Genomic DNA, 24,292 nt, shown 5'->3' on the forward strand with positions numbered 1-24,292 from the left:
GCCCAGAGATTCCACTTTCGGCCCACACAAAGTCCTCTGACTCTGCCTCTCTGTCGGGTAACACGGGCACCCACTCCCGGGGCTTTGGAAGAAGTCTCTCGCCCACTATCTGCGCGCGCCGACCAGGAGATCAGGTAAAATGGCTGCCCCGCTTGTCTTTCTTTGTCTGGGTTTGGCACGAGTGTTAGCTTGTATTGCCCGGGTTGCCACAGGAACAGTTTTTCCTCGGCTTGGATCTCCATGTCACAGCCTGGTTCGGCCGTTTGTGCCGCGGCCTGGATCTATTCACCCCCTTTGCCCGCCTCAGTTTCTATATTCACAGTTCCCAGAGAAAACCGCCCTGTTTAGGTTAGTGAGGAAGGCGGAGCATTTCTTACTCCCTATTTCCTTCAGGGTTTGGTTATATATTTAGCCAATTTTTCGCTCGACCATACCTTCGGGTGTATTGTGAAACATCTGGAGGCTCCAAGGATAGATTTTTCTGTTTCTGGTTTAAGATCTTGTTGAGTTTTGGGGGAGATTTATCGGTATCACTTCCTATCCCGCCATTACTCTGACGTCATCCTCGTCTTGTGGTTTTAAAGACAAAGCATATACTGACAATTCCCAGATTTCTATTTCTAGCTCAGTCCTCTCCCTTGAATTCCACATTTGTATATCCAATCTGCTCAACATCTCTTCTTGGGCATCTACTTGATATTTAAAACTCAGTATGTTCCGAAGTTAACCCTTGCTCCAGAGTCTTTCCCATTTCAGTAAATGTCAGCTCCATTCTTCCAATTGCTAGGCCACATACCTCTAGCCAATCAACAGATCTTTTTGGCCTGACCAGGCGGTGGCGCAATGGATAGAGCGTCGGACTGGGATGCGGAGGACCCAGTTTGAAACCCCGAGGTCACCAGCTTGAGCGCAGGTTCATCTGGTTTGAGCAAAGCTCACCACTTTGGACCCAAGGTCACTGGCTTGAGCAAGGGGTCACTCACTCTGCTGTAGTCCCACGGTCAAGGCACATATGAGAAAGTAATCAATGAGAAACTAAGGTGCCGCAACGAAAAATTGATGCTTCTTATCTCTCTCCGTTCCTGTTTGTCTGTCCCTCTCTCTGACTCTCTCTATCTGTCTCTGTAAACAAAACACAAATCTTTTTGGCTTTTCCCCATAGTATATCTAGAATCTATTTCTCACTACATCCACTATTATCACCTTGGTCCAAGCAACTTTGATCCTTTTGACTTGGATTAACTGGTCTCATTGATTCAGTCTTGCTCTCCTGGTCTATTTTAAAGATTTTATTTATTGATTTTAGAGAGAGAGAGACATGGAAGGGGAGGGAGCAGGAAGTATCATCTCGTAGTAGTTGCTTCTCATATGTGCCTTGACCCAGCAAGCCCAGGTATTCGAACCGGCAACCTTAGCATTCCAAGTTGACGCTCTATCCACTGCACCACCACAGGTCAGGCTCTCCTGGTCTGTTTTAATGTAAAGTCAGTTTTCCTCCAGATACTTTTAAGTCTTTGCTCATGTGTCTTCTCAGTCAGGACTTCCCTTGGTCATACCCTTGAAAACAGTTACCACTTCTAATCACTGGTGAGCTCTGTTCCTCTTTTGTGCTTTATTTTTTTCTGTAGCTTGTCTAGCATGCTCTGTGATTCACTTGGTTTGCTGTTGGTGTCTCCATCACTTGATTGTGGCTTCCATCAACATAGGGCTGTTTGTTTGTGTATCAGTGATGTTTTCTCTGTTACCCAGAATATAACAGAGACTGAAGTATATATTTGTTGAATGAACTGTCTCTCAGCTGTTTTGCTGTTCTAAGTTGTTAAGGATTATATGTGAAACAAAGCCTGGGTTTTTTAAATTAAGCTTTACTCTAATTTTCTAAACCAGCTAATATTAACTAGTCTTGCTTAAGGCTGTGAGTACATTACCATAAAAAGCAATTGTTCAAGGCCCTGGCCGGTTGGCTCAGTGGTAGAGCGTCGGCCTGCCGTGTAGAAGTTCCAGGTTAGATTCCCGGCCAGGGCACACAGGAGAAGCGCCCATTTGCTTCTCCACCCCTCCCCCTCTCCTTCCTCTCTGTCTCGCTCTTCCCCTCCCGCAGCCGAGGCTCCATTGGAGCAAAGATGGCCCGGGCGCTGGGGATGGCTCCTTGGCCTCTGCCCCAGGTGCTAGAGTAGCTCTGGTCGTGGCAGAGCGACGCCCCGGAGGTGCAGAGCATTGCCCCTGGTGGGCGTGCCGGGTGGATCCCCAGTCGGGCGCATGCGGGAGTCTGTCTGACTGTCTCTCCCGGTTTCTAGCTTCAGAAAAATACAAAAAAAAAAAAAAAAAAATGCAATTGTTCAGCTTGACCTGAAGAGTGGATAAAGCATAGACCTGGAATGCTGAGGTCACCAGTTAGAAGCATTGAGGTCACGGGCTCTGACCACAGGCACATCATATAGGGGTCATTGTTTTGGGGTGGTGGGGTCATCCACGTGATCCCAGAAGCCTCTGGTATGAAAAGCCCAAGGTCACTGGCTTAAGCAAGGTGATACTGACTCCACCTGCTCAAGTCACAAATGAGAAGCAATCAATGCATAACTGCAGTGAAAGCAACTACAGAGTTGGTTCCCCTCACCCTCTCCTTTCTTGTCTGTCAAACAGTTCAGTAGTATTAGTTTCTTTTTCTTTGTACATTTTCTTTGTTCTTTCCCTTGCCTCAAATTTCAGGCATGGTACTAAAGGGATAATGCAGTTGGCTTTTATCAATATATTTAAGTTACCTGATTTACTTGCTTTAATAGACATTCTGTAGTTAATATTTATTACTAAGCTATATTTTAATAGTGCCAAAGTGAAGTATTTATTTAGTGGCATGTTTTCAGAGTATGTAAAATAATCTTCAGTGTTTAAACAGTTTTTCCCTAGAGTATAATGAAGATATAAGCTTACTTAAGTTAAAGGCAAGATAAAGCCATGACTGACCCATATTTTCTTAGTGCAATTAAATATTGTTATTTAATTTTTATGTTGGAGTTTGCTAAATCAACATGCCTCAGGGAAAAAACATACTTTGTGACACTAATAGCATTTATGCTCTTTTTATTCTAGATTTAGACAGTGACTAACCTAAATTGCATTAAAGACATTTAGAAAAGTCATGGGGCTAATAGGAAAGGTCAAGACACTGGCCTTTTTAGTTCTTTATTAGGTTTCCATAAAACTGACAATTATGACACTGTCTCTATGAAATGAGAATAAGGGCTATCTAGCACAGCTCGTCTGTATGGCAAGAATTTTGCCAAAGCAGGGACAACAGGGGGAGTGAAAGAATAGACAAGCACAGATTTGGTTTAAAAGTTTTAATTTGCTCAAGGAAAACACCTTTTTTTATTTTGTGACAGAAAGAGAGAGAGAGAGAGAGAGATGCACAGACAGGAAGGGAGAGAGATAAGAAGCATCAATTCTTTGTTACGGTGCTTATGTTGTTCATTGATTGCTTTCTCATGTGCCTTGATGGGGGGGGGGATGGAAAAGGGGGGCTACAACAGACCGAGTAATCCCTTGCTCAAGCCAGCGACCTTGGGCTCAAGCTGGTGAGCTTTGCTCAAACCAGATGAGCTTGTGCTCAAGCCGGCGACTGCGGGGTTTTGAACCTGGGTCCTCCATGTCCCACTCTGATGCTCTATCCATTGTACTACCTCCTGGTCAGGCCATTTGCTCAAAATTTTTGAGATCTTGTATAGTTTTAATATCCTGCAAATCTTTTTTCTAATATACCTGACAACTTTAATGTTTTAAAATATGCACTTTATTCTGTCCTAATTGTATATATTTAATCATAGTAGCTAACATTTGGTACACCCCAAACACATCATCGCAAACATCCTTCCACCCTGTGTGGTAGGTACTACTAAAAACATAATTATTGTGGACAAACAGAACAGTAGAAAACTCAATTCTCTGAAATTTGTAAGGCTGTTTACCTTATATAAGATAGCTTTATGATATTTTAAATTTTCTTTTATCTTTTTCCTTCCTATTTTTTGCTGCCTCTTGCCCTATCATTGTTTTGCCCCTCTCTATCTAATTTGCTCTGTGTGCAAGTAAACCCAGTAATATATACTTTGTTAGAATTTTGTGTGTAAAATTTTTAAGTTTTGAGCTGTATCTGATAGTCTGATACACTTTGGCTCTTATTTCTTGCCAGTGTGTGCTGGATAGTCAAGGTTAAATGGTTTTTATTTTATTTTTTTCAAGGTTAAGTGGCTTTTAATAAATGTTTACTTCTACATGTCAAAAAGGATAAATGAATATAGTTTTCCTTGCTTACACTGGCACTTTATATTTGAATTATTACATTTTAGAAGCCCCATTCTTATTGCATGTTTGCTGAAGTTTAGACACGTTAGCAATGATTTCTACTTTTCAAAATGTATCATGTGCCCTGTCAGTATTGCTTAGAATTCAGTGTCATTATAGCTGGAGCACCTGGACCTCAGTGATCCTGAAAACATGTTTACAGGGTCTTGTGTCTGTAAACTGGACTTTGAAAATTAGACCTATTGTACTTTTTACAACTGAATACACTGATAGCTTACAATTAGTACCATAAGTATCAATTGTTCAATATTAATTTCTTTTTCTGTATGCATACATATTTTCTTTCTCCTCATACTTTTAAATATTCTCTACCACATGAATGAAATTGTCAACTCCAGGCACAATGGAAAAAATACCATGTGTGAAATGAATTGACTCTTAATATAGCCCTTAGTCTTCCATAAGATTTCTGAATGTTTTATTTTTTTAGGTTATTTTTCTAGTTAAGGCATTCAATAGAGTGTTTTGACATAGTAAACTTAAATTACCTTTCCTATATGTTGATATAAAAACTTCTAAGAGTTCACCTTTGAGTCACGGAATGCCCGTTGTCATATGTCGTTGAGAATGGACTATTATATTCCTCTCCTGACAGGTTTTTTTCTTCTAAACTCAGAATAAGCCTAGACAATTTTAATTGTTCACATTGTTATTCCTTAACCTGTTTAATAAAGTTAGTATTGTGTTAGTGCATTCTAAACTTTTTCCTTTGTTCTACTATATAGGTATTTCAGGTGTTGAGTGAAAAGAAACAGATATATGCGATAAAGTATGTTAACTTAGAAGAAGCAGATAAACAAACAGTTGATAGTTATCGGAATGAAATCGCTTACTTGAATAAACTACAACAACACAGTGATAAGATCATTCGACTTTATGATTAGTAAGAATTTTTTTAATTTAAAAAGAAAAGTTTTTTTGTTATAATTCTTGAGATAAATACCTAATAGATCTTAATAGTATAACCTAACCATTTATTGTTTTGTTATTTTGTTTGTTTTTAATGGCAGTGAAATCACAGACCAGTACATTTACATGGTAATGGAATGTGGAAATATTGATCTTAATAGTTGGCTTAAAAAGAAAAAGTCCATTGATCCGTGGGAACGCAAGAGTTACTGGAAAAATATGTTGGAGGCAGTTCACACAATTCATCAACATGGTATTTTAAAATCTCTTATTATGTAAAGTTAAAATATCCATTAATAGTGTCATCTCAGAGATAAACACCTATAACTAATTAAAGGAATCAACTCCACCAGTAAATTGTGAATTTTTTTGTACGTAGACTGTTTTACTTAGTCTAACATTACAAAGGATTTTTATTTTGAAGGCATTGTTCATAGTGATCTGAAACCCGCTAATTTTCTGATTGTTGACGGAATGCTAAAGCTAATTGATTTTGGGATTGCAAACCAAATGCAGCCAGATACAACAAGTATTGTTAAAGACTCTCAGGTAAGACTTAACGAATGGTTGGTTACCACCCAGTAGAGTTCAATTCCCATGTGAAATATTCTTTTGCTAATGGGGATTTTATTCTTACCCAACTCGTGCTTCAAAAGATTTGAAGCCTTTTTTAAAGAATAGATACTATAATAATAAAAAACAAATCAAAACCATGATTAATATAGTTTTGTATAGAAAGACAAGATCTATTAGAAATATATTCATCAATTTTGAGTGATTTTCCTATAGTTGAGGGAGAGAGGCAATAATGCTTGTCTTGGAAATCATCTTGGTTATGATCTAAAATTCACCTAAACTTGGTCTCAGATTTTCTGGTAGCAACCAAAGAGGGATTGTAATAACACATTTATTATTGTCTGTAAGGTAATTTCATTCTTCCAGAAAAGTAAAGCTTTTCTTACCACTTACATTTGGAAAAAAAATTCTTAGCAGGGCCTTTATATTGGAAACACCATCATAAATATTGTACTTAACTGCATTTTTATAATAGGATATGCAGTAGCAAACAATAAAGTCATCCCATAAAAACTGAGTTGATGACACCAAAGAACTAGAAACAGTCCTGCTAGGAGCCAACATGATGTGTATGTGCACAGATTTCTGATGTGGATCTGCTTTAATTATAGGACTAAAACTAGATTTTTATAGGAAGAGTAGATGAGGAAGGTGCCCTTCAAACAATTTTATGTAACAAATCATGTCTCCTTATATTAAAAATATGACTGAATTTTGTAAATCACCTTGAAGATACTGTCTGTGCCATGGCCCTAAAATACAATAGTTGGTATTTGAAAGCAGAACCATTTACTTTAGAATAAAATGAATGCCATGTAAGGTTGGCACAATCTTACCGTGAAAACTCTTGCATGACCTAGATACCCATTCCATCTCAATTTGGATGTGGGCCCAGGAGTACTTGGAGAAAAGCTAGATTCTTGGTTATTTGGTTGGTTGATTTTAAGGGGAAAAAAAGCGTTTTGAGTTTATTCCAGCACAGAAATGAGTGATTGATCAATTCCTTCAAAATATTATAGCCATTAATATAATTTTAGTGTGGGCAGTTTTATGGTAGTTGCCCACCATAAGCATGGAAAAAGCTCAGCATTCTGAAAATAGTCAATTTGCTGGTTATGAACCCAATTTATTTTGCTGGAGTTGTGAAGAAATTTATGTCTTAATGTTGTCAGTTGTTTGAGTTGTTCAGATATGTTATATATTACTGAAATTTTTAATGACCCAAGTTTCCAAGAATCTGGCATTTGTGTTTATAAAAATCTAAAGCAGAATGTACTATTTTCATTGATTTGTGTTTTCTGGGATTTTGCAAATAGGTTGGTACAGTTAATTATATGCCACCAGAAGCAATCAAAGATATGTCTTCCTCAAGAGAGAATGGGAAGTCCAAATCTAAGGTACTGTTGTAAAGGTTATCTGCCCTTTATCTGACATTAATAAAGAATGATCTATTCTCTAAATTAACAGATGACTGAAAGTTATTTCTTTAAGTTCTAAAACTTTTTAAGCCATTACAGTGACCTTGCCTTCTTAAGTACATTGTCGTGGGATTTAATTTTACCATTCTTTACTGGTTTGAGATTGTTGTTTAATATTGTGCTTTTGATATGGTGATGCCTCACAGTGCTTCTATAAGAAATGCACCTAGGATGTTTTTAAGTTTTAAAATTAAAGAAAATAAAAGTAAATTAACTCTGGTTTGGACAACTTAGAAATACCAGTGAATTGATAACTTTGAAGTCTTTCTTGTTTCCTCTCTGATTCTTAAATTTATTTTTTACCAGTCACTGGGGATCAAAATTTTTGTTGCATCCACAAAAACACATGTTCTTAACTAATTCGAGTGTGCTGATCACAAATCTGACATTAGTTTTTCTCTGTAAGCTACAGGCTTTTTGCAATTCAAGATTTTAGGTTTTCGTCTTATTGTAAAATTTTCAACATTTAGTTTAACATAATGAAGTAGAATGTCTTCTTGGGCATCATCTTTGTGAAAATAGAATAATTTATATAATGCAGTAAATACACTAAAAGATATGACTGCATCACAATTTGTCTACAATTTCTAAATAGAACATATTAAAACACTTATTTTAATCATAAAATTTGCGCAAAAGTTATTTAAATTCTATTCACGCAAAAATTTGCGTTTGTAGCTCTTGTGTTTGTGTATTTGTTGAGGACAATCTCGTTTGATGCTCCAGCAGTAGTCTGCTCATCACTAACGGCTTCAAGATTTTTGGGAAACTTATCAAGGTGACTGTTCAGGAAGTGAATCTTAACGCTCATGTTACATCCAATGTCGCAGAAAGCCAACAGCATCCTTTTAACCAGAAGTTCATAGTTTTCTGCTTTTTTGTTGCCAAGGAAGTTCTTTATAACTGCCACAAAAGACTGGCATGCTGCTTTCTCCTCCTTATTCATCTTCCTGGCAAATTCTTCGTCATGTAAGAGGGTTCAAATTTGAGGTCCATCGAATATACCTGCTTTTATCTTCTCGAAAGACAAGGCAGGAAAAGCAGAAATAATATGTTGAAGGCATTCACTTTCTCTATTCAAAGCCTGAACAAACTGCTTCATTAAGCCAAGTTTGATGTGAAGTGGGGGGAAAATGATCCTGTCTCAATTAACTACAGGTTCATTCACAATATTTTGCATCCCTACTTCCAGAGCTTCACGTTTAGGCCACTCCTTCTGTGTCCAGTGTTTCTCCCAAGCTCGGCTGTCCCACAAACACAGAAAGCAAGGATACTTTGTGAAACCTTTCTGTTGTCGTAGCAGGAAACTTACCATTTTAAGATCCACACAAATGATCCTGTTATGCTCCTCATACTTCAGAAAGTCAAAGACAATTTTTATGTCATTATAATCTTCTCACAGATGAGTTGAATAACCAATTGGAACTGCTGCATAAACATGACCGTTGTGTAGAACACATTTCAGACTCTGTTTAGAGCTCTCAAGAAATAGCCGCCATTCTGTTGGACTGTAAGTGGTAACACCTAGCTGGCTGAGAAGACTACTGATGTCATGACAGTAAACAAAGTGTTTGTCTTTGGGAAAAAAAGTCCACAAAAATTTGTTCATGCTTCCTGAAATGGGATACTTTAGCTGACTAGTGAAGTACATTCTTTTCTTGAAGCCTGGAGGCTAATAATTCAGCTACTTTCTTTGATAGGCCCAAATCTCTTACTAAGTCATTCAATTCGGGTTGGCTAAACTGCTGAGGGGTTAATGACTGCTTGGCATCAGAAGAAGACCCTTCAGATTCTACAACCATTTCCTCATGCATCTTATCAAAATATACTTGATCACCATGTTCACTTTCTTTGTCCTTAGAAGAAATAAAACCATTGAAAACTGGACCCGGGACTGTCTCAGAGTGTGGGATAGGTCGTATTGCTGAAGGAATATTAAGATATGTGATCACAGGCCATTTTTTCTTGCTGATGCCCTTTGTATGGATCAAACAGAAATAACAGTCACTGCTGTGGTCCTTAGGTTCATGCCAAACCATGGGAATACCAAAAGGCATTTCTTTGCGTTTTCCTTTTGTCCAGTCACGAAGCATTTCCTCACAATTATGACACACAATATGAGGAGCCCAATTCTTGTCTTGATCACCAAGGGAAACTTGAAAATAGGCAATATATGCACGTGTCACAAATGATGAAATATTGCACCTTTGACGTTGAAGTGTGTAACAGCCACATATATAACAGAAGGTGTCAGGACTATTCTTACATTTACGCCTACTCCAAGAAGCCATGATTCAATCTTAAAACAAAACAAGAGGGTGTTTTTATCAGATAATATTTTTTTACATTTAAAAACAACTACAATTTTGTAAAAGTGATGTTTGTAAAACATTAATTGCCTTGTAGTTACGTTCAACCCAAGTGTCGTTGCCCTTTAACTCCAATTTAAAAACCAATGCATGTCCTTAACTGTAACAAAAAGAATTAAAATTGCATAAAAACTAGAGCGTGCACCAAAAAAACAGGTTTCAGATTTGGAATCAGCGATGCAGAAATATATAAAAACAGTTCTAAAACCTCATGCAACAGAAAATGAAAAAAAAATTGTTCCCCAGTGTTGTGAATTCTGCAGTTTCAAATACAAGTCTAGTATACATTTTTTTCCTGATTTGCCACTGCCTACTTTCCCACTTAACTTATTCGACCACCTCGGTGAGCTTTGTGTTAGCCTCACTAGTTCCCTTATTGGGCCCATTTTGTGTGCCATGATGCCTCCTGCTCCTAGGCTAATCCTTTCTCCGTAATGGTGTAACCAAATGAATGGAAGTGCACGTTGTCTAGGGACTGCATTGAAGTCTTACCTCTGCCTCCTCATTAACTGTCTTTGAGATTTAAATTGCTGAGTTTCTTCATCTGTAAAGTAGGCTTACACACAGTACTTGTTTTAAAAATAATTGAAGGTTAAATGAAAAAGAATATAAACTACTTAGTACATTATCCAGTTCAAAATAATTAATAAATGTGTTTTTATTTTCCTTCCTAGAAAATTGTAGTTTCTAAATAACTGGCATAAAATTATGCCAAATAGTCTGTCTTATAAAAATCTTTCTTATATTTGTTTAGCTTCTCTTTTTCTTTACTCAGATTTGTGGTCTTTCTCTTCTTTTTCTTTTTTGTGACAAAGTCAGAGAGACAGATAACGGACAGACAGGAAAGGAGAGAGATGAGAAGCATCAATTCTTTGTTGCAGTTCCTTAGTTGTTCATTGATTGCTTTCTCATATGTGCCTTGACCGCGGGGCTACAGCAGACCGAGTGAGCCTTGCTCAAGCCAGCAACCTTGGATTCAAGCTGGTGAGCTGTGCTCAAACCAGATGAGCCCGTGCTCAAGCCTGTGACCTCAGGGTTTTGAACCTGGGCCCTCTGCGTCCCAGTCTGATGCTCTGCCACCACCTGGTCAGGCTCTTTCTTCTTTTTCCTGAGTAAGCTTGCCCTGGTTTTGTTATTTTTAAATAAACAGGTCTTCATTTCATTCTGTTTTCATGTGCTCTCTAATTCATTTCTGTTTTTATCTTTATTTGTATCCCTTTAGGTCTTTTTGTTTGTTTGTTTTTGTTTTTTTTGTATTTTTCTGAAGCTGGAAACGGGGAGAGACAGTCAGACAGACTCCCGCATGCACCCGACCGGGATCCACCCGGCACGCCCACCAGGGGAGACGCTCTGCTCCTCCAGGGCATCGCTCCGTCGCAACCAGAGCCACTCTAGCGCCTGGGGCAGAGGCCAAGGAGCCATCCTCAGTGCCCGAGCCATTTTTGCTCCAACGGAGCCTTGGCTGCGGGAGGGGAAGAGAGAGACAGAGAGGAAGGAGGGGGGAGGGTGGAGAAGCAAATGGGCGCTTCTCCTATGTGCCCTGGCCAGGAATCGAACCCAGGTCCCCCGCATGCCAGGCCGACGCTCTACCGCTGAGCCAACCGGCCAGGGCCTTTTTAGGTTTATTTTTTTTTCTTCTGGATTTAAATAATTGCTCATTTAATTTTACTATTCTTATAATTAAAATATTTAAAACTGAATTTTCCTGAGTTTTACTTAGTGTTTCTTACTTTCATTCTCAAAATTTGTCATTTCCGTTTTCAATTTGTCTTATTTTTACTTCAGAATAAAATTTGTTTTGAGTTACATTTAAAATTTAGAATTTTTCAGTTGTCAGCTCAGTGCTTTAATATATAATATATTGATAAATCTCAATTCAGGTGAATCGCCTGCTGTTATCCAGCGACCTTAGTGATTCTATATAAAAGATAATTTTTTATCCCAATATGTGAGTTTATTCCTGCTATTGAAGAGCTCAAAACTCTTCCCAATCTAGCTCTGTCTCACACTGCTTTCCAGCAAACATCTGTTGGGTGTGTGGGGGCTTTTGTTCCGATGTCTGTCACGTGCATTGATTACTGCCCTCTGCTTCAGATGCCTCTACTGTGCTCTTGGTTTTTGTCTCCTCTCACCTGTACTCTGGCATTCCTGGAGACAGTTTTTCACCTGGTTTTGTTATAAATATCTTACATGTTTGGTTTCGCTAGTAGGCTGCTTTATCTTATCTGGGGATTTGGCGAGATTGAAAAACTCTGCTGCCACAGGCACCGTCATTTCCCCATGATCTGATATCCTTTTTAATCCATGACTTAATTAGAAATTGACTTAATTTTCAAGTGGTTAAATGTAAATTAATTTTTAGTTTTCAGAATGTTTGTTCAGATAATAGGATCTGATTTATCTGTCATCTTTTGAAAGGCATCTTAAAATCTACCCCGCCTCAAAATATAATTTAATAGTTTCTGCTTAATTTGGTTCTAAATGTAGTATCAGTGCATAGAAGTTCATAACTATCTTCTCTTCTTAGTTGATTGTACCTTTTGGGACTATTAAATGTGTTTCTTATGTTAAAGGCATTTTGTCTTTTTTCTTTTTCTAATATTAACATTACTGTCTGCTTTCTTTATTTTCTCCTTTTTTTATGTTTGGTTATGTATGTCGATTTCATTTTCTTCTTTTACCTTTCTGGGGCATTTGGTCTGGATTAATCCTTTGTGGAGGGCATGTGATTACATTTTATTTTAATGTATCATATATTTGAATATATCATATATATATTATATATCAATATATATTTTAAAACAGGAATTTAGCCATTTTCATTTATTATGTCCACTGCTATGTTTGGTCTTATTTGTATTTTTTATTAAAGTAAAAAGAATAATTATATTATTATATCACATTATTTCTAATGAGATTTAATACAAAGCACATTTAATAAGTAATAGTTACTGAATACTGATAAGCAGACAATCTTCTCTGTTCTTACTCATACCTCATAGTTTTATCATTTAATGTCCAACAAGGTACTTTTAATCTTAAAAATCTATACATACTTATATATTGAAAAATTATATAAAAATTTATAATCTAATAACTGGGAAAAACAGTAATTTAAATTTTGTGATAATATTTATCAGTTTTCTATTTTCTTAAGCTGACCAGAATGTAATAATTTTGTTTTAGGTTGAAATACTTTGAGTTTGTTGAAAGATTTAAAGTGAAGCTCAATTCAGTAAGATAACCAATTATAGTAAAAACTAGAAAAAGACATTTTGTCATGTAAACATTAGTATGTACACATTAATTGCGGTTTAATTACGATTTTAAATAGGGTATGTGTGTGTGTATGTTTTTTTGTATAATATTCTTACATTTAATTTTACATTAAAATAATGATAATTTATTCCTAATTTTTTTGTTTATTTTCCTTAGATAAGCCCCAAAAGTGATGTTTGGTCCTTAGGATGCATTTTGTACTACATGACTTATGGGAAAACACCATTTCAGCATATAATTAATCAGATTTCTAAGTTACATGCAATAATTGACCTTGATCATGAAATTGAATTTCCTGATATTCCAGAGAAAGATCTTCAAGATGTATTAAAGGTAATATTAATAATATATGGATCTAGAATAACAATATATTATATATAGTTGACCCTTAAACAAGCTGGAAATTAGGAGTGCCTATCCCCCTCCTAGTTGAAAATCTGCATATAAGTTTTGAAAATCCTCCAAAATTAACAATAATAGCCACTTAATGATAACATAAACAGTCAGTTAACACCTTTTGTATATTATATTCACTATATAATAAATTCTTATAATAAAGTAAATTAGAGAAAATAGAATGTTATTAAATCATAAAGAATAGAAAATACATTTATAGTTTTTATTGAAAAAGTAGACCACACAGTTTAAATCTGTGTTCAGGAGTCAACTATATTTAATTGTTTGCTGAAATGATTGGCATTATCTAAATGGCTAAGCTATAACTGGTCTATTGAAAGAAATTGCTGACCGAATTAGCTTTATAAAACATGTTAAGTTCACTGTGCAGATACCACTTTTACAGTAAACACTTGGGAATTTTGCAGAATATAACATGAAATCTCATTTCTGAGTAGACTATCTAGAACACAACTGCTATAATAAGATGCAATCTGAAGAAATATTTTATCAATATTATGTAAGAAAATTTGTTTTGTTTTTAAAAAAGTAATAACCTTTGTTTTTGTAGTGTTGTTTAATAAGGGATCCTAAAGAGAGGATATCCATTGCTGAGCTTCTGGAGCATCCGTATGTTCATATCCAAACTCATCCAGGTACTTTTTTCTTTAAGAAAGAGGAGGGGAGATAGTGATACAGTTTTCCACATGCACCTGGACTGGGATCCACCCAGCAACCGCCGTCTTGGGCCAATGCTCAAATCAACCAAGCTATCCTCAGCAGCGGGGCAAGGCTCCCAATCGAGCCACTGGCTGTGGGAGGGGAAGAGGGGAAGGTGGGGAGAGAAACAGATGGTTGCTTCTTCTGTGTGCCCCAACTGGGAATCAAACCTGGGATGTCCCTACGCCTGGCCAATGCTCTTTCCACTTTGCCAACCGGCCAGGGCTTAGGTACTTCTTTACAAATCAGTTTATTACCAGATTACTAATATAAGTAGACTTTTAACTATTACAAAAAACTATCTGAATTGGTTTCTCTTTTCTAGACTGCCTCCTCCTTTAACCAAGTTCCTTTTTTATGCTAAATACTAAAATAAATGAAACCACCTTTATTTACTTGCTAGCATATATTTCTACATGTCCTAAGTAAGGGGCTGTGATCAGTGATAAATTAAAAGAATGAAGTTCTAATTTTCTTATTTGTACCAGTGTGTTTTTTATATTTTTTTACAGGTAGCCGTAAGGGAACATCTGAAGAAATGAAACATGTTCTGGGCCAACTTGTTGGTCTGAATTCTCCTAACTCTATTTTGAAAGCTGCTAAAGTAAATATTTCTATTGTCTATCTACATTATTTTAATTGTTTTATATAGATTAGTGGGTTACACACTTAACTGGGTATTTCAAAGAAAAGTTAGTCCAATCATCAGATTACCTATGCAGTATTTATATACATTTAGATACTTAACATATGCTTTTTGCACATAAATTTATTTGATTTACATTCTTTTTGTTTTTTGGGGGGGGTTGTTTTTTTTTTAATAATTTTATTTTTAATGGGGCAACATCAATAAATCAGGATACATATATTCAAAGATAACAACTCCAGGTTATCTTGTTGTTCACTTATGTTACATACCCATCACCCTGGTTTACATTCTTATTGTGCAGATAGCATAATTGAAAGTGGATTGTCATATAAAGGGCATTCAAATGATTGCTATTAAGTCTCAACTGGGATAAATTTAAAGAGGAATCTGTCTTTTAAATCAGCACCATTTTTTTTTTTAATTTTTTTTTTTAAATACTTTATCGATTTTACAGACAGGAGAGAAATGGGAGCATGGAATGGGAAGTAACAACTCATAGTTGCTTCATGTTAGTTGTTCACTGCTTGCTTGCTGTATGTGCCCTGACCGGGGAAGCCCAGGGTCTCAAACCGGCAACCTTGGCATTCCAGGCCAAAGGTTTATCCACTGCACCACCACAGGCCAGGCAAATCAACACCATTCTTAACAAAGCTTTTGAATTCTAACCAACTTTTTTCTTAAACCATCTTAGAGAAATCACAGTATTAGACATGTACTGCGACTTCTGTGAAGCTGAATGTAGCAATCAGTACATTTCTCAAAGTAAATGTCTCAAACTTTTCAGCTTCCCGGTGCCTATTTATATCTATCTTGTAATTTTTGCATCTCACTGCCATCAAACACCTAACCTTATGTATGCTTACTGACCAACTTAGTTATTGACCAGTTCAGTTACCAAGCAGTTACTAATTATATATTTCAGTCATAACATTATTATAAAATTATGGAAGCTTTTACCTCTCTGAGTATGAGTAAAGCCAATCTAAGATGGCAATAAGTCGGACACATTACTGGAGGAATGAACTATTCACTATTTTTCATTTATATGATAAAAGGTAAATTTTTGCTTACATTTTCTCAAATGTTGATGACTAAATCAATCAATGGCTTTAGAAATTAAAATTGGACAAAAATTTTTAAATAATTTTGCTCTATATTTCATGTCCCTATTTTAAATTTCTACCATTTTGTTTAAAGTTTTTTATAAATGAAATTGAGGTGGATTGTACCAAGGTTATGTGTTCCTTGATGGCAAACATGTCATCTTCATAAAGTAGATGTTGGCTTAGTCTTAAACCTTTTTTAAAATATAAATTTTAATATGGCCAATTACATTTACTAAGATAATTTGATGTCTTCTGTTCATTAGTTTATATATCAATGGGAAGTGTATTTCCTGATGAGTATATTCTTAGGAATTTATCTAAGACTGGCTTTATTTGAGAAAAAGTAAAGAAGATCAAGAAGGCCTTGAAGACACATATATAATAAGTATATACACTGCTCACAAAAATTAGGGGATATTCCAAAATGAATACAAAGCTATAAAATATCCCCTAATTTTTGTGAGCAGTGTATTAATAGCATGTTACATTTCTCTTATAAAAAAATTGAGCTACAAGATGATAGCTGATTCTTAGGTCAAGCTAGGTGTTAAAAGTTCTTAAGTATTTTCAACTGTTAAATAACTTCCTAACTATAAGAACAAGAGAGAAATTTATTATATATTAAAATATGTAGTTATCACTATCACAATGAATTTAAATTATAAAGCATGTGTGTTTTTAATTTCAGACTTTATATGAGCACTATAATAGTGGTGAAAGTCATGATTCCTCTTCATCATCCAAGACTTTTGGGAAGAAATGGGAAAAGAAATGATTTGCAGATACTCAGACACTGTCAAATATCACCTGTAAAATATATTGGACTGTCCACTTTTGATTCTGTGAAAATCTACTCTTGATGACAACTTCACTCTGAAATGTCATTGGTAGAAAAATTCAGTGGATTATCTTCAAAAGAAAAGTAAAAGTAATAACCACTAATGGCACCATATATATTAAATTATAGAATTGTTTTCTCTTTGTAATAAATCTAGCCTATTGGATATCATTTCACGTTTGGAACAGTGGTGGACAAGTGAAATACATTCTGAACTATAAATAAAGCTCTGTAGCATAAAGTGGCACTAAAATAGTTGAAGTTGTAAAGTTATTTTCTTTAAATGTATTTATTGGTGTGGTAGCAAAATTGGCTGAGGGAAGACACATCCCCCCTTCCCTCTGGGAATTGCTGTCCTGTTATCTGTATCTATGTGTTACGTATATATAATTTCAATAATCCCTTCACCTTCTCTGATCCCATCCCTCCATCCCCCTTCCCTCTGACAGCTGTCCCTTGACTCCACGTGACCCCGCTTCTGCCTCTTCCATTCCTCAGTTCACCGTGTTTATTAGATTGCAGATATAAGTGAGATCAAATGATATTTTTCTTTCTCTGCCTGGCTTATTTAACTTAACATAATAATCTTTAGGTCCATCCATGCCGTGACGAAAGGTAAGGTTTCTTTCTTCTTCACAGCCACATAGTATTCCATTGTGTTTATGTACCACTGCTTTTTTATCCATTCATCTACTGATGGACACTTGGGCTGTTTCCAGATCTTGGCTATTGTAAACAATGCTGCAATAAACATGGGAGTGCATATCTTCTTTTGAATTAGTGTTTTGGAATTCTTAGGATATATTCCTAAAAGTAGTATAGCTGGTCAAAAGGCAGTTCCATTTTTAATTGTTTGAGGAAACGCCATACTGTTTTTCCACAGTGGCTGCACCAGCAGTGCAGGAGGGTTCCCTTTTCTCCACATCCTCCCCAGCACTTGTGTGTTTATTTGTTAAAGAGAGCCATTCTGACAGGTGTGAGGTAGTATCTCATTGTGGTTTTAATTTGCATTTCTCTGCTGATTAGTGACAAACATTTTTTTCATATATCTATTGATCATCTGTATGTCCTCTTTGGAGAAGTGTCTCTTCAGATCCTTTGCCCATTTTTTAATTGGACTATTTACCTTCCCGGTGTTGACATTTGAAGTTCTTTATAAGTTTTGGTTATTAACTCCTTATCAGACATATCAGCAAATATGTTCTCCCATTGTGTGGACTATCTTTTTATTTTGTTAATGATGTCTTTTGCTGTGCAAAAGCTTTTTAGTTTGATATAGTCCCATTTGTTTATTTTGTCCTTTATTTCACTTGTCCACAGAGATATATCGGCAAAAATATTGCTACGAGAGACATCGGAGAGTTTACTGCCCATGTTTTCTTCCAAGGATTTTATAGTTTCACAACTTACATTTAAGTCTTTTATTCATTTTGAATTTGTTCTTGTGAGTGGTATAAATTTGTAATCTAGTTTCATTTTTCTGCATGTACCTGTCCAATATTCCCAACACTATTTATTAAAGAGACTGTCTTTACTCCATTGTATACTCTTGCCTCTTCTGTCAAATATCAATTGACAGTAGGGTGTAGGTATAATTCTGGGTTCTCTGTTCTGTTCCATTGATCTGTATACCTGCTCTTCTGCCAATACCAAGCTGTTTTTTTTGTTTGTTTGTTTTTAAAATAATTTTATTTTTTTAATGGGGCGACATCAATAAATCAGGATACATATATTCAAAGATAACAAGTCCAGGTTATCTTGTCGTTCAATTGTGTTCCATACCCATCACCCAAAGTCAGATTGTCCTCTGTCACCTTCTATCTAGTTTTCTTTGTGCCCCTCCCCCTCCCCCTTTCCCTCTTCCTTTCCCCCCTCCCCCCATAACCACCACACTCTTATCAATGTCTCTTAGTTTCACTTTTATGTCCCACCTACATATGGAATAATGCAGTTCCTGGTTTTTTCTGATTTACTTATTTCACTTCGTATCATGTTATCAAGATCCCACCATTTTGCTGTAAATGATCCGATGTCATCATTTCTTATGGCTGAGTAATATTTCATAGTGTATATGTGCCACATCGTCTTTATCCAGTCATCTATTGATGGGCTTTTTGGTTGTTTCCATGTCCTGGCCACTGTGAACAATGCTGCAATGAACATGGGGCTGCATGTGTCTTTACATATCAATGTTTCTGAGTTTTGGGGGTATATACCCAGTAGAGGGATTGCTGGGTCATAAGGTAGTTCTATTTTCAGTTTTTTGAGGAACCACCATACTTTCTTCCATAATGGTTGTACTACTTTACATTCCCACCAACAGTGTATGAGGGTTCCTTTTTCTCCACAGCCTCTCCAACATTTGCTATTACCTGTCTTGTTAATAATAGCTAATCTAACAGGTGTGAGGTGGTATCTCATTGCAGTTTTGATTTGCATTTCTCTAATAACTAAAGAAGATGAGCATCTTTTCATATATCTGTTGGCCATTTGTACTTCCTCCTGGGAGAAGTGTCTGTTCATGTCCTCTTCCCATTTTTTTATTGGATTGTTTGTTTGTTTGTTGTTGAGTTTTATGAGTTCTTTGTATATTTTGGATATTAGGCCCTTATCTGAGCTGTTGTTTGAAAATATCATTTCCCATTTAGTTGGCTTTCTGTTTATTTTGTTATCAGTTTCTCTTGCTCAGCAAAAACATCTTAGTCTGATGTAGTCCCATTCATTAATTTTTGCCTTCACTTCTCTTGCGTTTGGAGTCAAATTCATAAAATGCTCTTTAAAACCCAGGTACATGAGCTGAGTATCTATGTCTTCTTCTATGTACTTAATTGTTTCAGGTCTTATGTTTAGATCTTTGATCCATTTTGAGTTAATTTTAGTACAGGGGGACAAACTGTAGTCCACTTTCATTCTTTTGCCTGTGGCTTTCCAGTTTTCCCAGCACCATTTATTGAAGAGGCTTTCTTTTCTCCATTGTGTGTTGTTGGGCCCTTTATCAAAAATTATTTGACCATATATATGTGGTTTTATTTCTGGACTTTCTATTCTGTTCCATTGGTCTGAGTGTCTATTATTTCGGCCAATACCATGCTGTTTTGATTGTCATGGCCCTATAATATAGTTTGAAGTCAGGTATTGTAGTGCCCCCAGCTTCATTCTTTTTCTTTAGGATTACTTTGGCTATTCGGGGTTTTTTATAGTTCCATATAAATCTGATGATTTTTTGCTCTATTTCTTTAAAAAATGTCATTGGAATTTTGATGGGAATTGCATTAAATTTGTATATTGCTTTGGGTAATATGGCCATCTTGATTATATCTATTCTTCCTAACCAAGAACAAGGTACATTCTTCCATCTCATTATATCTTTTCCGAATTCCCTTAACAATGGTTTATAGTTTTCATTATATAAGTCCTTTACATTCTTTATTATGTTTATTCCTAAGTATTTTTTTGTTGTTGTTGTTGCAATCGTGAAGGGGATTATTCTTTTGAGTTCGTTCTCAGTTGTTTCATTGTTGGCATATAGAAAGGCTATTGACTTCTGTATGTTAATTTTGTATCCTGCGACCTTACTGTATTGGCTTATTGTTTCTAGTAGTCTTTTTGTGGATTCTTTGGGGTTTTCGATGTATAGGATCATATCATCTGCAAAAAGTGATACCTTTACTTCTTCTTTTCTGATATGGATGCCTTTTATTTCTTTGTTTTGTCTGATTTCTCTGGCTAGAACCTCTAGTATCACATTAAATAAGAGTGGAGAGAGTGGACAACCCTGTCTTGTTCCTGATTTAAGGGGGAAAGCCTTCAGTTTAGTGCCATTTAATATGATGTTAGCTGATGGTTTATCATATATGGCCTTTATCTTGTTGAGATATTTTCCTTCTATACCCATTTTGTTGAGAGTCTTAAACAAAAAATTGTGTTGTATTTTATCGAAAGCCTTTCCTGCGTCTATTGATAAGATCATGTGGTTTTTGTTCTTTGTTTTGTTGATATGGTGTATTACGTTAACCGTTTTACATATGTTGAACCATGCTTGAGATTCTGGGATGAATCCCACTTGATCATGATGTATTATTTTTTTAATATGTTGTTGTATTCGATTTGCTAGTATTTTGTTTAGTATTTTAGCATCTGTATTCATTAGAGATATTGGTCTGTAGTTTTCTTTTTTTGTGCCATCCTTGCCTGGTTTTGGTATGAGGGTTATGTTGGCCTCATAAAATGTGTTTGGAAGTATTGCTGCTTCTTCAATTTTTTGGAAGACTTTCAGTAGAATAGGAACCAAGTCTTCTTTGAATGTTTGATAAAATTCGCTGGTATAGCCATCAAGGGCTTGAACTTTTATTTTTGGGGAGGTTTTTAATGTTTTTTTTTATTTCTTCTCTACTAATAGGTCTGTTTAGGCTTTCTGCTTCTTCTTGACTCAGTCTAGGAAGGTTGTGTTGTTCTTAGGAATTTATCTATTTCTTCTAGTTTGTTGAATTTAGTGGCATAAATTTTTTCATAGTATTCTACAATAATTTTTTGTATATCTACGGTGTCCATGGTGATTTTTCCTCTTTCATTTTGGATTTTGTTTATATGAGTTCTTTCTCTTTTTTCCTTGGTAAGTGTTGCCAAGGGTTTGTCAATCTGGTTGATCTTTTCAAAGAACCAGCTCCTTGTTCTATTAGTGTTTTCTATAGTTTTTCTCTTCTCTATTTCATTTATTTTTGCTCTGATTTTTATTATCTCCTTTCTTCATCTGGTTTTGGGTTGTCTTTGTTCTTCTTTTTCTAGTTCCTTAAGGTGTGAAGTTAAGTGCTTCACTTGTGCTCTCTCTTGTTTGTTCATATATGCCTGAAGTCAGGGGTCCCCAAACTTTTTACACAGGGGGCCAGTTCACTGTCCCTCAGACTGTTGGAGGGCTGTACTATAAAAAAAAACTATGAACAAATCCCTATGCACACTGCACATATCTTATTTTAAAGTAAAAAAACAAAAAGGGAACAAATACAATATTTAAAATAAAGAACAAGTAAATTTAAATCAACAAACTGACCAGTATTTCAATGGAAACTATGCTCTCGCTGACCACCAATGAAAGAGGTGCTCCTTCCAGAAGTGCAGCGGGGGCCGGATAAATGGCCTCAGGGGGCCACATGCGGCCCACGGGCAGTAGTTTGGGGACCCCTACCTGAAGTGATATGAACTTTCCTCTTATCACTGCTTTTGCTGCATCCCATAGATTCTGATGTCATATTGTCATTTTCATTAGTCTGTATATATCTTTTGATCTCTGCACTTATTTCTTCTTTGACCCATTCATTTTTTAAAAGTATGTTATTTAGTTTCCACATTTTTGTGGGATGTTTTTCCTCTTTTTTGCAGTTGAATTCTAGTTTCACGGCTTTATGATAAGAAAATATGCTTGGTACAACTTCGATTGTTCTGAATTTGCTGATGTTGTGTTTGTGACCCAACATATGGTCAATTCTTGAGAATGATCCATGTACACTGGAGAAAAATGTATACTCAGTCACTTTGGGATGAAATGTCCTGTACATGTCTATCATATCCAGGTGCTCTAGTGTTTTGCGTAAAGCCACTATATCTTTGTTGATTCTCTGTTTGGATGACTGATCTAGAGCCGTCAGCGGTGTATTGAGGTCTCCAAGTATGATTGTATTTTTGTCAGTTTTTGTTTTAAGGTCAATAAGTAGCTGTCTTATATATTTTGTTGCTCCTTGGTTTGGTGTATATATATTAAGGATTGCTATGTGTTCTTGATTCATTGTCCCCTTAGCCATTATGAAATGGCCATTTTTGTCTCTGAGTATTTTTGCTGTCTTGTAGTCAGCATTATCAGATATGAGTATTGCTAAGCCTGCTTTTTTTTGGATGTTATTTGCTTGGAGTATTGTTTTCCAGCCTTTCACTTTGAATTTGTTTTTATCCCTGTTACTTAGATGAGTTTCCTGTAGACAGCATACAGTTGGATTTTCTTTTTTAATCCATTCTGCTACTCTGTGCCTTTTTATTGGTGAGTTGAATCCGTTTACATTTAGTATAATTATTGACACTTGTGAGTTCCCTATTGCCATTTTATGTATTGCTTTCTGTTAGTTTTGTGTCTTGTTTGATCCTTCTCTTTTGTTTTTCTATCTTTTGTTTTTATTTGGTTGTATTCCATACATCTTTCCTCTGTTGCTATCTTTTTTATCTCATGTGCTTCTGTGGTGGTTTTTTCAATGGTGGTTACCTTTAAGTAATGAAAATGGTTCCTACCCTGTTCATTGTAGCGCACTATTTTGTGAGTACTTTTGCACTCCATCGTCCTTTGCTACTGTTAATCTCCATCCTCTCCCCCCCCCCCTTCTTTTTGTTGTTATCACAGTTTAAATTTGGTTTTATTGTGTTCTTCTTGGAGCTTTTACTTGTGGCTTTGTTTTTTTGTTGTTCTTGTTCTTTGTATCTGATTGGTGAACCCCCTTAAGTAATTCCTGGAGTGGAGGTTTTCTGATGATAAATTCCCTCATCTTTTCTGTATCTGTGAATGTTTTTATTTCTCCTTCGTATTTGAAGGATGGCTTTGATGCGTATAGTATTCGTGGCTGAAATTTTCTCTCTTTCAGGACTTTAAATATTGGGGTCCACTCCTTTCTAGCTTGTAAAGTTTTTGCTGAGAAATCTGATGATAATCTAATTGGCCTTCCTTTATATGTTGTATTCTTTTCCCTGGCTACCTTGAGAATTTTTTCTTTGCCACTGGTTTGTGCCAATTTCATTATGATGTGCCTTGGAGTAGGTTTGTTGGGGTTAAGAAAACTTGGAGTTCTGTTTGCTTCTTGAATTTGAGGCTTTAGTTCTTTCCACAGGCTTGGGAAGTTCTCATCTATTATTTGTTTGAGTATGTTCTCCATTCCATTTTCTCTCTCTTCTCCCTCTGATATACCTATTATTCTTATGTTATTCTTTTTGATGGAGTCAGATCATTCTTGTAGGGCTATCTCATTTTTTTTTATTTTTGAGTCTCTTTCTTCTTCTCTATGTTGTGCCTGAAGTTGCTTGTCTTCTAGTTCACTAATCCTCTCTTCTATCTGGCCTGTTATATTAGCTAAGCTTGTTACCTCAATTTTCAGCTCGTGAATTGAGTTTTTCATCTCTGTTTGATTTGTTTTTATAGTTTCAAATTTCCTTTGAAATACATTCTTTGTGTTTGTCGAGTTTTCTGAGCTCCCTAAATTGCCTTTCTGTGTTTTCTTGTATATATCGGAGGATTTTTAGGATTTCTATCTTGAATTCTCTGTCTTTCAGCTCCAAGGTTTCCAATATATTAAATTTTTTCTCAATAGATTTTTCCTCATCTAGCTATGTTACCTGTCTTTTGTATCCATGATATTCAATTTTCTCTTCCTTAATGGCATCAGAGGGTGGTTTTGTTGATAGTATTAATGAGATTTAATAAAGAATAAAAAGTTAAAATAAAAAATCAAAAAGTTTTTTTTAAAAAAAATGTGTAATGAAATAAAGAAAAATAAAATAAAAATTAAAAAAAAAGAAATTATTCTCTCCCTCCTTTTTTCCTCCTCTCCTCTCCCCTCTTTCTTGAGAAAATCCTGTGG

At 35.8% G+C, this 24,292-nt stretch overlaps 1 protein-coding gene across 4 annotated transcripts in view; it reads left to right on the plus strand.

Moving 5' to 3' along the window:
* The window catches only part of TTK (TTK protein kinase), a 55,537-nt gene extending 38,613 nt beyond the window's left edge, over window positions 1–16,924 (plus strand). For all 4 annotated transcript variants that reach the window (XM_066253006.1, XM_066253005.1, XM_066253004.1 and 1 more), the window contains exons 15-22: window positions 5,088–5,245; window positions 5,373–5,524; window positions 5,696–5,820; window positions 7,164–7,244; window positions 13,130–13,306; window positions 13,941–14,025; window positions 14,602–14,693; window positions 16,533–16,924. In XM_066253006.1, the coding sequence (XP_066109103.1) occupies window positions 5,088–5,245; window positions 5,373–5,524; window positions 5,696–5,820; window positions 7,164–7,244; window positions 13,130–13,306; window positions 13,941–14,025; window positions 14,602–14,693; window positions 16,533–16,619 (957 nt within the window). In that variant the 3' untranslated portion in view covers window positions 16,620–16,924. The remainder of the gene's footprint in view (window positions 1–5,087; window positions 5,246–5,372; window positions 5,525–5,695; window positions 5,821–7,163; window positions 7,245–13,129; window positions 13,307–13,940; window positions 14,026–14,601; window positions 14,694–16,532) is intronic.
* Window positions 16,925–24,292: the final 7,368 nt, after the last annotated feature.

The sequence above is a fragment of the Saccopteryx bilineata genome, chromosome 1, assembly GCF_036850765.1.
Source record: "Saccopteryx bilineata isolate mSacBil1 chromosome 1, mSacBil1_pri_phased_curated, whole genome shotgun sequence".
Lineage (NCBI taxonomy): Eukaryota > Metazoa > Chordata > Mammalia > Chiroptera > Emballonuridae > Saccopteryx > Saccopteryx bilineata.